Below are 13463 nucleotides of genomic sequence, written 5' to 3'. Positions count from 1 at the left end.
GGACAGCTTTCACTGGTTCCTGGAAACATTTTGGCAAGCTTGCTATTCAATAAGTGGAGTCTGTGCAGGACTTTAAATTGGAGGAGTCCACGTCTGATACAAATAGATGAATTATGCACCCAGCCAACTGCCCTCTTCCATTCTGTTGCAGAAAGACCAAAGCCTAGTTCAGTCTCCCAGTGCTGTTTAATACAGTCTAAAGAGGAAGTTGCTGCCCCCTGCAAAAACTCATATATAGCAGACACACATCCTCTTTGCAAAGGATCAGCTCTCAAACATTCTTCCAACCAGCTACTCTGTAGATTTTGAAGAGAAGGAGAAAAGTGTTTTTTGATAAAACTTCGGACCTGCAGATATCTGAAAAAATGTGATTGTGGAATATTAAGTTTTGTTTTTAATTGCTGGAATGACATGAAATTGCCTTCTTTAAAGAGATCCTTGACCAAGCCTACACCTTTTCTTGTCCAGAGCTGAAAAGTTGTGTCAATCAGAGATGGTGGGAAGAGGGCGCTTGCCGAGATGGGAGCCAGAGGGAGGCCTCGTTTGCACCCAAAATGGATTCTTAACTGTTTCCATATCTTAAGCGATCCTTGTGTCACTGGGTTGTGCCCTTGCGGACTTTTACTCATTGGCAGTGGAGCACAAATTAAGGAGCTCAGTGCTATTGGGCTGTAAGAGCGCTGTTCCATAAGTGCCCAAAGGGGCATTTGTTCTCTTTCAGCAGGCCACATCAGAATGTTCAACTTAGACATATTAGCTGCCCAGTAATAATGCATGTAATTAGGCATGGCCAACCCTCCTTCTTCCTTCCGCCTTTCCAAGCACTCTTTTCTGATACGTGGTATTTTCTTATTCCATATATACAACGAAGTAGCCCTATCCAGTTCTTTAAAAAATGATTTTCCTATGAATAACGGAATAGTTTGGAAGAGAAATAAAAATTTTGGCAGTATTACCATCTTTACTGAATTTATGCGTCCTGCCATTGACAGAGGAAGTGTTGACCATCGTTCCATGTCTTTTTTTGCCTGTATTAGAGCTGGTTTGAAATTTTGTTTGAACAAGTCACTATAATGTTTGGTCACCGACACTCCCAAATAGGTAAATTTATCTTTAGTTAACTTGAATGGATAAGTCTCCAAATTCATTTGGCTAGCTTTATCATTGACTGGGAAGATTAAGCTTTTTGCCATGTTTATTTTGTATCCTGAAATTAATCCAAAATCATTGATGATTTTCAGAGCACTTGGGATGGCATTCCTGGGGTCAGACAAAAAAAGAAGGAGATCATCGGCATATAATGATAGTTTGTGTAGGTGTCCTCCTCTGCTAATTCCTGTCAAAGTGTTGCTGCATCTCAGTGAAACAGCCAAGGGCTCAATGGCAACATCAAAGAGTAGAGGGGATAGGGGACACCCCTGTCTAGTTCCTCTAAATAAGGAGAAATATTTCGACATATTGTTTTTTTTTTAAATGTATTTTTTTGGGCTTTTTCATGCCTTTAATGGACAGGATAGCTGAAGAGAGACAGGAAACAGGGGCCAGAGAGAGGGGAGTGACATGCAGTAAAGGGCCGTCCAATGCGGGACTCGAACCGGGGCCAGCTGCAGCGAGGACTGTAGCCTCTACACATGGGGCAGTGCGTAACCCACTATGCTACCGACCACCCCGACATATTGTTGTTAGTCCTAACTGCAGCCTGTGGGCAGGTGTACAACATATTCACCAAAGAGCAAAAAGAAGGTCCAAATCCAAAATTTTTGAGGGCCGACAGCAAATATCTGTGCTCTATTCGGTCGAACGCTTTATGAGCGTCCAATGCAATAATAACCTCAGGAACATTATCATTACCTGGAAGATACATTACATTGTATATTCTGCGAAGGTTGCTGTATAGCTGTCTACCCCTTATAAACCCTGTTTGATCGCAGTGAATGATTTTGTCTAGCACTCGCTCTAATCTGTCTGCTAATACTCTAGTTAATATTTTATAGTCACAGCAAAGCAAGCTTACTGGGCGATAAGATTCACATTTCAAAATATTGCTGTCGCGACTTTAAATGCATATCTATGGCCCTTTCATTCATCAAGAGGTCATACTCAGCTTGAAGTAATGATCTTTCCCTCAGATGATCTGCAGATGGTGAGACTGAGTGATTGAGATCAATTGATTTCAGTCTGTCACTAATGTCTGACAAGCCTTTCAGTTTTCTTTTAGAGCGACTTGCGTTATAGGAAATTATTTGCCCCCTTATAAAGGCCTTAAATGACTCCCATAGGAGGGTGTAACTTATATCTGGTGAACTGTTTGTCTCAAGAAAAAAATCAATTTGTGTGTTGATGAACTGCACAAATTCTTCATCTGCCAAAAGTCTTGTATTGAGCCGCCATAGTGGCCTAGGAGGTACTACGTCTGGGAATCTGAGATTTAAAATGACAGGACAGTGGTCTGATATTACTATTGTTTCGTAGTCTGTCGAAATTAAGAAGGGAAGAAGTCTCCGGTCCAATAAAAAGTAATCAATTCTGGAATACGATTGATGTGGTGCAGAAAAAAAAGAAAACTGTTTCGATGCTGGGTGTTTAAACCTCCAAGGATCCACCATCCCATAGGTCTGCAGAAATCAGGTTATACTCTATTTTAAATATTTCACTCAGATTCTTGCTGTCAGACAGCCCTTATCCACGTGGAACTGAAGCTGTAATGCTCACTTCAAAGCAAACCAGACTCTCAGACTCTGGAAAAAAAAAATACACACACAGAACACAGGAGTTGCTGGTCTACAGCAGAGTGACAATATCAAATGAACAAGGCACTGTTAGACCAGCAACTCACATGTAGAATAACTGGTTTTGTCAATGGAGTCTGGTGGCTTTGAAGAGGTGTCTTTGTAAACTTAAACAGGGCTGTCTGACGGCAATGAAAAGCAGTGAAATTATTTAAATTATAGCATAAACCTAAACTGATATAATTTTTTTTAGGAGGCTAGAATATGTTTTGCTGCTGGCCCCTTCCTCCAAACTGGGGTCGTACAGACCACCATCTATTGTAAAAACTGACTATGGATCTCATACCTCATACAACTTAATTTTTCCCAACTTAAAAAATCAGAACAATCCCTTTAACATTATATTAACACATACCTTTATATGCCACGACAGTTTTGTAGATATTGATGTTTTTGAGGACAGACCCATGGATCAATTTTACCATTAGAGGGTGAAACGGACACAAACCATGTTAATATTTTAGCATCACTGTGTTGAGAGATCATAAGAGACTAGATTAATCTAAAGCAGGGGTGGGCCATTAATTTTTCCAAGGGGCCACATGACCAATACCACGAAGGTTGCAGGGGCCGGACCAAAACTCTGAACTAAATTCTGCTCAATATTAATTTAATCGCTTTATAAAATACAGTAAACTATCTGGTTTTTAGCTGCTACTGATAGGAATACATGTTATGATAAGACTGTTAATGTGGAGTAAATCAAATATAGCAGTAAAAAGTAGTAAATACTCCAATCACTACATCACTATTCCATTTATTTTAAGCACAACTGTAAATGTCCTTTAGTAAGCTTCCTATTTGTGTTCTTGTATTATATAGCTTGTTTTTCATGTTTGTACATTTTCAAGGTGTTAACAATGTTGTGATGCTTTTATTTTGAAAAGGTGCCGTCCAGTGTGAAACGGGTGCTTTCATTTTGAACGGTAGTGACCGGAGATAACCGGTAGAACGGTTAAATGAAAAAACGAATGGTAAATAAAAACGAGTGCGTAGTAATTCATATAAAGTTGATATAAAGTATCAAAAAGGCTTCTATAGTGGCTGACTGCCAGGACACAATGTTTGTTAAAGTTTATTTTCTTCTGTCATATATATTAGTGGCTATATTTGTTGTCTTAACTATAGTAAAAGTGCTTGTTAGCTCTAGTGCTAATGCTAATGTTTGCTATTTTTTTCTAAATAAAAGCACTGCGGTTATATTGATTTCTAATTTCTGGGTAACCTCACGCGGGCCGGACAAGGACAGCCAACGGGCCGGATTTGGCCCTCGGGCCGCCCAATGCCCAGGTCTGATCTAAATCCACCTATCATATTTTTTCACTTTTTAGAAAATGCAGCTTTAGCGCGAAGTGGACTTTTGTGCTTTTTGAATTTCGATGGTGGTTGTCACTGCACCTCTCTCTGAGGGTTCGGGTCTTGGCTTGAATCACTCCAAGGTCCCACAGTGCTAGGTTCCTGCGGTGGTTGGCCTGCTTGTGACCGTAAACTTCAATGGCCACCGCCCCCTCTGCCAAAAATTCCACAAAGTCCTCCGACACTGGCACCGAAAACTCCTGAAAAGCAAGACGAAAATTCCTTTATTTGTTTACTTGTGGTGTTGGTGGTGAATTGACTGAAGTTGTTTCTCAAATGAGGGGAGTACAAAATGTATAAAAATGTTACCTTGGCGCTGTCGAAGACCACGGTGCACTGAGGGTCCTTGGAGGTGGAGGACGAGCTGGACGTCTCCATCTCTGGAGCGATGAACACCGACTCCTCCTGCCCCCAGAAGTGGTACTGACAGAAGACAAAGTTGGACAGGTGGCGAGGCAGACCATTGGCGTGAAGGATATTCACCTGAGAGAGAGGAGATGAAAGGAAACACTCAGCTACACAGGGAAAGATAAACAGACACAGATTTGTTCTGGTTCTAGGAAACTTCCAGACTACACATAAACATAATGTTGAGTATTTTAGACACTGTGCACCCCTTCAAAAATAGTTGCTCCAATGTCCTAAGAGGACATATAGTTAAACCAACTTCAGTCCTGATCATAGCTACCACTATTCACTCATTTTCATAATGGCACTCTTATAAATAAAAAGAACATAAAAATGTAATAAATTTCCTCCTGTATTCCTAATGCCAAAGAATATTTTTTTCACAATCTGGGATATGTCAGTAACAAAATGTCAACTTGAATGGATGCTCCATACACAAGGATAAAGTAATGTTTTCTTCAGATAATTTATGAGATGAGATGATGAGATTTAAATTTAAGTGTATATAAGACATGAATTACGATGAAGATGAAAATGCCAGGAGAACAGCATGTATGTGCTCCATAGAGCAAGCATGTGCACAGTCTGGCTCAATCTGCTGGAAGTAAAAACTACAATTCAGAAGCCAGGGTTGAGTTGAAGACTGATATATCAGATCAGTGTTTTTCAAACTTTTCATGCCCAAGGCACACCAAAGTGCAAGCCGAATCTCAAGGCAAACCTGTTTTCATATCCGTGCAAAATAGTTTCAATAACGCATGTTATTACACTTGAATGTTTAATTTTCTGTCCTTTGATGCTTTGTAGTCCAATAATCAGGGCTTCCCACTCGGACATGGAGTAGCCAGCCAGTGGAGAGAGGTTTTTTGCCTTTTTGAATTTTTTTGCCTTTAATGCCCAAATTTGGTGGCCTCTTACACATTCTAATGTCACTACTCCTTTATATAGCCTGATCTTAATCATTGCATATTCTAATAAGTTTGACTACATGATTGTAAACATGTCTGGAATTATTATTAAGGAGAATAAGGCTTCTTTTTTTTTTGTATAAATCTGTTTCTTGAAACACATCACATCATGTTACATGACCTTTACAAATAGATGCACAATTTTTTTTTCTCGAGAGTACAGCTTCTTGTATGTTTTTATTTAAGGCATCATATTTTTACAGTCTTAAATGATGTGGTGGATTCTGTTTGCATTTTAATGTGCTCTTATTTTGAAAGCTACATGTGTTTAGCGACATTCACAGGAAGTATGCTTCTTGATGTTCATGAATTTGTCTATGGCACTCGTGAGAAATAAAGATGATAAACTCTTGCTATTGATATCTGTTGCATGAATCCACAACCCACAACACGATTAATTCAATATTAATTGAATCCATAAAGATGAACTTTATATTGTATGTTGTCACTCGACTCGCACTCGTCTGATCTGCTATTTCAGTGGCACCAGCAGTTTTTTCTTTCTCTCCGATACAGACTGTATTCTTTCTCTATCACCATGCTGCTATTGATTTGAAGTAAAGAGCGGTGTAAAATGTACACATTGTAGTCAATCGCAACTTGTTAATCAAAACGATTATATTAGAATTTAAAATATTATAGCCCCATATAGCAGTCGATTGCACTGCGCAAATGGTGAAACTATTGGGGCTCCCTATGAGGAAAGGTTTTAAAAAATAGTTATTATGAGGGTAGTATAAAATGTGCCTCAGTATGGGGAATTGAGTGCGCACACAGTAAAAATACAGGAAATTAAAATAAATTAATAATATTTGCATTGTTGTGTACTGCATTAATAGTGTGTGGTTGTCAATCAAATCCCACGGCACACCTGGACTTGCCTCATGGCACACCAGTGTGTCACGGCACACCATTTAGGAATTTTAGGATTTAGGCTAACCATTTGGGAACCACTGTATTAGATGCATGAGTTTTCGCTGTAATAGATGTGGGCTCAATAAAATTTGATATTAACATAGTTTAATGGGGCCATTTTTGTCCTTAAGGGTCTGTGTGTTTGTATTTTGGTTACACAGTTTATTATAGAAGTATTATGGGAGCGGAGATGGAACTTTGAAATAACAAAAAAGAAAGAATAAAAGAAAAATACTTGTTTGTGTAAAAAAATAATTATTGACCATAGGAAACAGCCCACACTAAAATATTAACACAGGGAAAAATATCTGGATCACAATGTTAAAAAACTGTGTCAAAGAACTCCTGATCTTTTTTCATTTCATCATAAGAAAAAACGAATCAACAGACAAACAGGATATGAAGCCGACCCAGAATTAATTACACTCGTCACAGTTCACAGTGCAGTGAGCTGAAGGAACAACAGTCTGACTGCCTGCCAGATCCATTATTAATCTGGAACTATTTTCCCACTGGCAACACTGTCAACACTCGCTTACACTGAACAGCTACAGCATGTAGGATCCTGACTGGAATGTCAGGGAGAGGAGGGAAGTGATTCCTCATTATCAGCTGGGGTTTTCCTGAATACCTTCCAGGATTTGACTAATTTAGAAGCAGATCACATGATGAACAAGCCTGTTAATGTAGCTTCATTGCATGCTCTCACCACACAGTCCAGTTTGCGATCCTGTTGCTCTCCATCTGTGCTGCTCTGCTGGATGCCAGACTGTCCTGGAGCTTCCTCCTCACAGCCCTCTGTGCCCCGCCACACCTCCACATGCAGCCGTCCTGCCACCTGACACACAGAGAGCAACCGGGTTTGTCGTTTTTTTTTGGTTTTGTTGCAAAGAAATCTAGTCTAATTGAGGTTGAGATGGATCAGGATTATTAGTAATGAACCCAAGAAGGAATGCTCACATCACTGTCATACTGTAGGCCTTATAATCAAAGTTAAAAAAATACTTTGTTAAAAAATAATTATAAAATGCTTTATTGTGCTATATAATAGTGTTACAATTGTTGTTATAAAGCATAATGAATATTTATGTGTTTTTAACTATGTTTATAAAGTGCTTTAAGCGGATTAGAATGCATTAAAGTATGTTTTTAATGAATCACAGACATGGACGCCATGTTGCTACCAAAATGTCTCTTAAGCTGCTAAATCTCTGTTTGGTGCTAAGCAGGTAGTGTATAGTTGAGTTTTTCCAATGAAAACAGATGCTGATTAGAGCAGTGAGGACAAAAATTTGAGCTAAAAAAAACTAAACAACAAAGTTATTTCTCTGTAAGTTTGCCACAGCACAACTTTCACATTACATAGTCAAAATTCCATTAAAATATATAAATGTCGATTAAAGCGGCTTTAAATTTGCTTCCAAAGAACATCTCAATCCTAGGAAATAAACGCTGCAAGCTACAAGAATAGCTATTTCACAGAACACAATTTATAACATTTTCATCTAAATTATCTGTGTGTGTATCGTCCAGCTTAAACAAACAAATCCATTGCTCCCAGTAGGCTCCTACCTCTCCCTTCTGGTTGATGATGGGTACTGCGTATTGCAGCTTGACGTCGTGGAACAGGCAGGCCAGGAAAACGTTGGCCACGCCGATCAGACTGTGGTTCTCCTGCTCATCAAAGAATGGGTCAGCCCGTTTGAAATAGGAGCGCATCACCTGGGTTAGAGAGAAAAAAAGAACCGGGTTAAACTGCACAAATCACTTGTTTGACTTCAGAGTGGGGCTGGGCAATATGGACCAAAAGTCATATCCCGATATATTTAGACTGAATATCAATATACGATACATATCCCGATATTTTATCGCAAAGTGAGAGCAAATGTTCAGTCAAAGTCAAAGCCACATATGACATGTCACAAGTACTTTTATTGAAACCATTTATTTAAGTGAACATAAATACTGTATAACAACAGGAGTACCTTTAAAAAAAAAACTAAAAAAAACAATCAAAGCTTCATAAAGTGCACATTTAAATAAAAAAAATATCGTGAATAAAAATAGCCTATGAAATAAAATAGGCCAATCTTTTTCTGAAATAAATATATTTCTATGAGAAAAGAATTACGAACATTACAAAAGAACTAAATATGACAAACCCTAGTAAGGGCAGCATATATATACTAGAAAATTTCCTCAGGGGAAATTCTGAAAGGGCCACGGGGGCTACTGCCGGTGTGTGTCCACTATGATGAGATGCCGAATGTTCCGGGACAGAGGTGGACTGACTGGAATTTCTGGCCTCAAACAGAAAGCATTTTTGGCAAAACCATAATACCTATCATTGATCCGACTTCACTTTGAGCGTTTGCTGTAAGGGACCAGTGCTCGGTGCGATTGCCCCGAGGCCCTAACTAGAAAATTTCTAAAGAAATTTTGAGTGTGTGCTTGCCTCTGGCCCTTGATTCTCGTTGATTAAATCAGCAGTTAAACAGGGACTCTGTCCTGAGTTCACAGACACCTCTTACAAGTTTCTAGGACAAACGGTTCATTAGTTAGTAAAAGGGGGCGTGGCTAATCAAAAGGGGCGTGGTAATCAACCACCAATTAAACAGGAACTCTATGTCGAGTAATCTGACACCTTATACAAGTTTCTAGGACAGTTTATTTGTTATGAAAGGGGGCATGGCTAATCAAAAAGGGCGGGAATTTATTAAATATTGTTATGTAGAACTGGTCAGTGATGAACCATGATCAGGTATGACAAGTTTGAGGCAGATTGGACAGGGGTGAGTCTCGGGTCAGAGCTTTAGGGGTGCTGAGCACCCATTGAGCCCCGCTGCCACCACCCACCCTCAATCAACAGTCATTAGAATTGATTAGATTGAACTTTATTGTCACTGAACAAAGTAACAGCTCCTTGGACAACAAAATGCAAAATATAGGCCATCTTTCTCTCTTTCCCTTGGCACTGACAATCATACACAAATATATTGTAGCAGACCATTTCCTACATTTTAGTTATTTTGTGTCTTTTTTTGGTCATTTTGTGTCTTTTTTAGTTATTTTGTGTCTTTTTTTTTTGGTCATTTTGTGTCCTTTTTAGTCATTGTGTCTTATTTGGTCATTTTGTGTCCTTTTTAGTTATTTTGTGTCTTTTTTGTTCATTTTGTGTCTTTTTTCTGTCATTTTGTGTCTTTTTTAAGTAATTTATGGGTTTTTCCCGTCATTTTGTGTCTTTTTTTTGGTCATTTTGTGTCCTTTTTAGTTATTCTGTGTCTTTTTGGGTCATTTTGTGTCTTTTTTTGGTAATTTTGTGTCTTTTTTCTGTCATTTTGTGTCTTTTTTAAGTAATTTAGTTTTTTTCTGTAATTTTGTGTCTTTTTTCTGTAATTTTGTGTCTTTTTTGGTAATTTTGTGTCTTCTTTAGTAATTGTGTGTCTTTTTTCTGTCATTTTGTGTCTTTTTTATGTAATTTAGTTTTTTTGGTCATTTTGTGTCTTTTTTGTAATTTTGTGTCTTTTTCTGTCATTTTGTGTCTTTTTAAGTTATTTTGTGTCTTTTTTAGTTATTTTGTATCTTTTTTTGTAATTTTGTGTCTTTTTTAGTTATTTTGTATCTTTTTTTTGTAATTTTGTGTCTTTTTTCTGTCATCTTTTGTCTTTTTTAAGTAATTTAGTTATTTTTTCTTTCACTTTGTGTCTTTTTTTTTCCTTAAGTAATTTTGTGTCTTTTTTTGGTCATTTTGATACTGCCTCCAGTGGCACCCAGGTCATATGAGTTTGAGACCCCTGCTCTAAAGTAACGATAAACTTTAACAACAGAGAAACAAGTACGCACTTCACAGGTACACAGTTAATTTGTCGCACTGCTCCTTTTGTTTAATAAACGGACCCTGCAGTTTGACTGTAGCTGCGCTAATGGCGCTAACGAAGCTAACCGGGCTAACCGAACTAACTGGAAAACGGTGCCTGGACTCCAGTACTCGCCGATATGGTATCGGAATTGGAACAACTCCAGGTAAAAGGAAAGTATGAGACAGAGCTTTGGAGCAACTTACTTAGTTGATTCACAACACTACAACTAAAGGATTCTCGTTTGGTCTCAACATTGGCAGGGACAATATAACAGCATAACCTGCATGTACATTTTTTGCTGGGGACGGGACATTAAAAAGACCAAACTGATTGGACGGGGTCGGGGCTACATTTCTTGTGAATGTGAATCTAATGAATAGGTAGGCTCAATGATCAGTGCAAAAAAAAAAGTGTACTGACTGTATTAACTTTCACTTACCAGTAATATTACAGTGAAATAAAAGTGTATTCTCATATTCACCATTATATTACAACACAACATTATAAACAACATTCAGCCTATTACAACTTTCTGTTCTATAGTAGTCTTCCTTTTCTGATTTTCTGCTTGCATCCAACATCTTCACATTCATCAGTAAGCCCACCAGTCCAAATATAGCTACATTACTGTTTTCTTTCTGTTCTATAGAATGCCTCATTTTCAGTTTTCTGATTTCTGCATGCATCCTCCAACATGTTCATATTCATCAGTAAGTCCACCATTTCCAAATATACATTACAATGTTTTTCTTTCTGTTCTACAGAATTCCTCATTCTCTGTTTTACTCATTTCTGCTTGCAGCCAAAATAGGGGTATAAAAGTTCACCTGATATACGGTCAAACCTTTGTTTAAAGAAATGTTTTGGAAATTTCCAGAATAAATTACTGGATTTTATTAATCAACAAATGATCCATTCCATGAATATAACTTAAATTATATTAATATACAGTTCACAATAAATAAAATATTGTTAATGTCTTAACTATCAAGGAAAACAAAAAATAAATATTTGTCTTAAGACCAGTCTACATTGTCTAAATAAATAAATTATATATATAACTGAAAAAAAAATTCTTACTGTCAAGGAATAACAAAAATTTAAATAAATCTTTTTTTTATATTCATGGAAAAATTCATTTTTCAAAGTGGGGGAATTCCCCCCTTGCTTCATATAGGGGGGATTTACACAGTAAATCTAGTACACTACTTAACCTATGCATGTATCTACACGTTGTTGCCTACATCGTCCTTCACGTATCACAAGACTAATAAATTGCTTTAATTTGTTGTCTCTTTTACTTTCTTCTCCCTTATTTTCATCTCTAAACTGCATCAGTGGTTGGGCTGATCGATTCTGGAAAAAATGTATGTCTAAAAATGAATTTGAATTGAACTTTTTACCTCAATTATGATTAATGTACAATTATCTGAGAAAATTGAAAAAAATGACATGGGCTCCAAATAATTATTTTTTTTAATAAATAATTTAGAAAATAAATAAATACTTTTTAAATAAATAAATACACTAAAAGATATTTAGTTTCAAAAGTGCAAAGTCAGAACATGCTCTAGCCTACATTTCTACAGCAGCAGCATGTGTTTTGACTGTGATGCTTTCCTGTGAAACACAGACAGTTGTTTGGTGATCAGCCAAATGAGTCAAGGGGGGGAAGCTTTGGTAGCTAAGCAACCAGGTGGCCAGGTGGAGTTGACCAATCAGAGCAGGGCAATCAACTGCAATGGCTGGTGGAGACAGTTCCGCCACAGTGAGCAGGCAGAGGTGGACTATAGCGTCATATTTGAGTCAAAAGTCGCGCGAGAGGACACATCTACACGCGCATTTATTTCGTGTCACGCGCACAGATTTCGCAGACTTGTTTGATCTTCGCGCACATATTCAGCAACTGAGTGAAGCAGATTCTCCCCCGTGCTCGCTCGCGGTGGAGGTCTGCTCGCGCTGAGCGAGGACTTTTTACACATTGGGGGCGGGGCCAAGGCTGACCCCAGGCCTCTTATGATTGGTCAGTTTCCAGCCCTCCACGTGGCCATTTCAGTTTACTGCGGACAGCTGGTAGCGGCGGCATCATCTAAAGTTTAGAGCTAAAGTTTAGTCAGCTCGTCTGGGGGGCGGAGCGGGTCGGCAGCACCTGGTGTCGGTGTGTCCTGAGTCCATCTGCTGTCAGGAGGCTGACCTGGACCATACCATGCGTGGTGAAGCATGTGTAACAAATGTTCGCACATTTGGAGTAGTGTGCCGGGAAGAGGACGTGCTGTCCCTGAAGGATGTCCGAGCTGAAGGATGTCCGAGCTGAAGGATGTCCGAGCGTAGACACCGGAGCGTCGTCCTGTCAACAGCAGGTAACTAGGTCAAGCTAACTAACATCAGTAATCGCCGGTGGTTTAACGTAAAATATAATAAATAAACGCTATAGTGAGACAGGAATATGATGGAGAAGATGCGAACAATGTTATTATATAACTATAACTATTTTCAATAGTTATCAGACGAAAACGTTTTAGTTTATGTCGCTCCATGCTAACGGTAATAGCTAATCACTAGCTAACATTAGCGTTAGCTAACAATGACATCAAATGGCCGGCTAGGTTGAAAGAACACGTTTTCTTGTGGACGAAAGAGTGTGATGCAAAACATGTCTGAGGCGGGAGGCGGGACTCGGCCTCTCTGGCTTTTAGTCTAAGGTTAGAAGACGTGTTTTGCTAGCATACTACCGTTACAATTGTGCCTTACAATGTTAGCATTTTCATAGTTGAACTTTTAAACTATTGTCGAAAATGTTGTGAAATTTAGTTGCAAGTTATTTGAGTTTCATTTGGATGATGTTTGTAATTTTATTTCGCTAATTTATTCGCGACTACTGGTCTTAGGTCTGAGCTAGCGCTCTCTAGCGAGCGAGCTTTAGCATCATGACGAAGCAATTTATAAATGGTCCGTCGAGGCAGAATATCTTCAGTTACTCCATGTTACAGTTACCATGATGCTAACAGTTGTTATAACAGTAGATGTGTCTGGTGTTAGCAAACACTATTGATTCTAAGAGTGCATTGCATAGTTTGAATGATTTGATGCTACTGACAGACAGCCTATAATGCATTGTGGGTTGATAATCTAGGCCACAACAGTTTATGATTGCTGTGTTTTGTCTT

At 38.5% G+C, this 13463-nt stretch overlaps 1 protein-coding gene across 4 annotated transcripts in view; it reads right to left on the bottom strand.

Moving 5' to 3' along the window:
- Nucleotides 1-13463, bottom strand: part of LOC131990676 (kinesin-like protein KIF13B) — a 79911-nt gene that overhangs the window by 17782 nt on the left and 48666 nt on the right. For all 4 annotated transcript variants that reach the window (XM_059355771.1, XM_059355772.1, XM_059355773.1 and 1 more), the window contains exons 22-25: nucleotides 8009-8158; nucleotides 7146-7274; nucleotides 4455-4628; nucleotides 4188-4345 (exon numbers count right to left, since the gene is read on the bottom strand). In XM_059355771.1, coding sequence (XP_059211754.1) covers nucleotides 4188-4345; nucleotides 4455-4628; nucleotides 7146-7274; nucleotides 8009-8158 — 611 coding nt within the window. The remainder of the gene's footprint in view (nucleotides 1-4187; nucleotides 4346-4454; nucleotides 4629-7145; nucleotides 7275-8008; nucleotides 8159-13463) is intronic.

Source organism: Centropristis striata, chromosome 18, assembly GCF_030273125.1.
Source record: "Centropristis striata isolate RG_2023a ecotype Rhode Island chromosome 18, C.striata_1.0, whole genome shotgun sequence".
Classification (NCBI taxonomy): Eukaryota; Metazoa; Chordata; class Actinopteri; order Perciformes; family Serranidae; genus Centropristis; species Centropristis striata.
The sequence above is the reverse complement of the archived record's forward strand: the minus strand, read 5'-3'. Positions and strand labels throughout refer to the sequence as shown.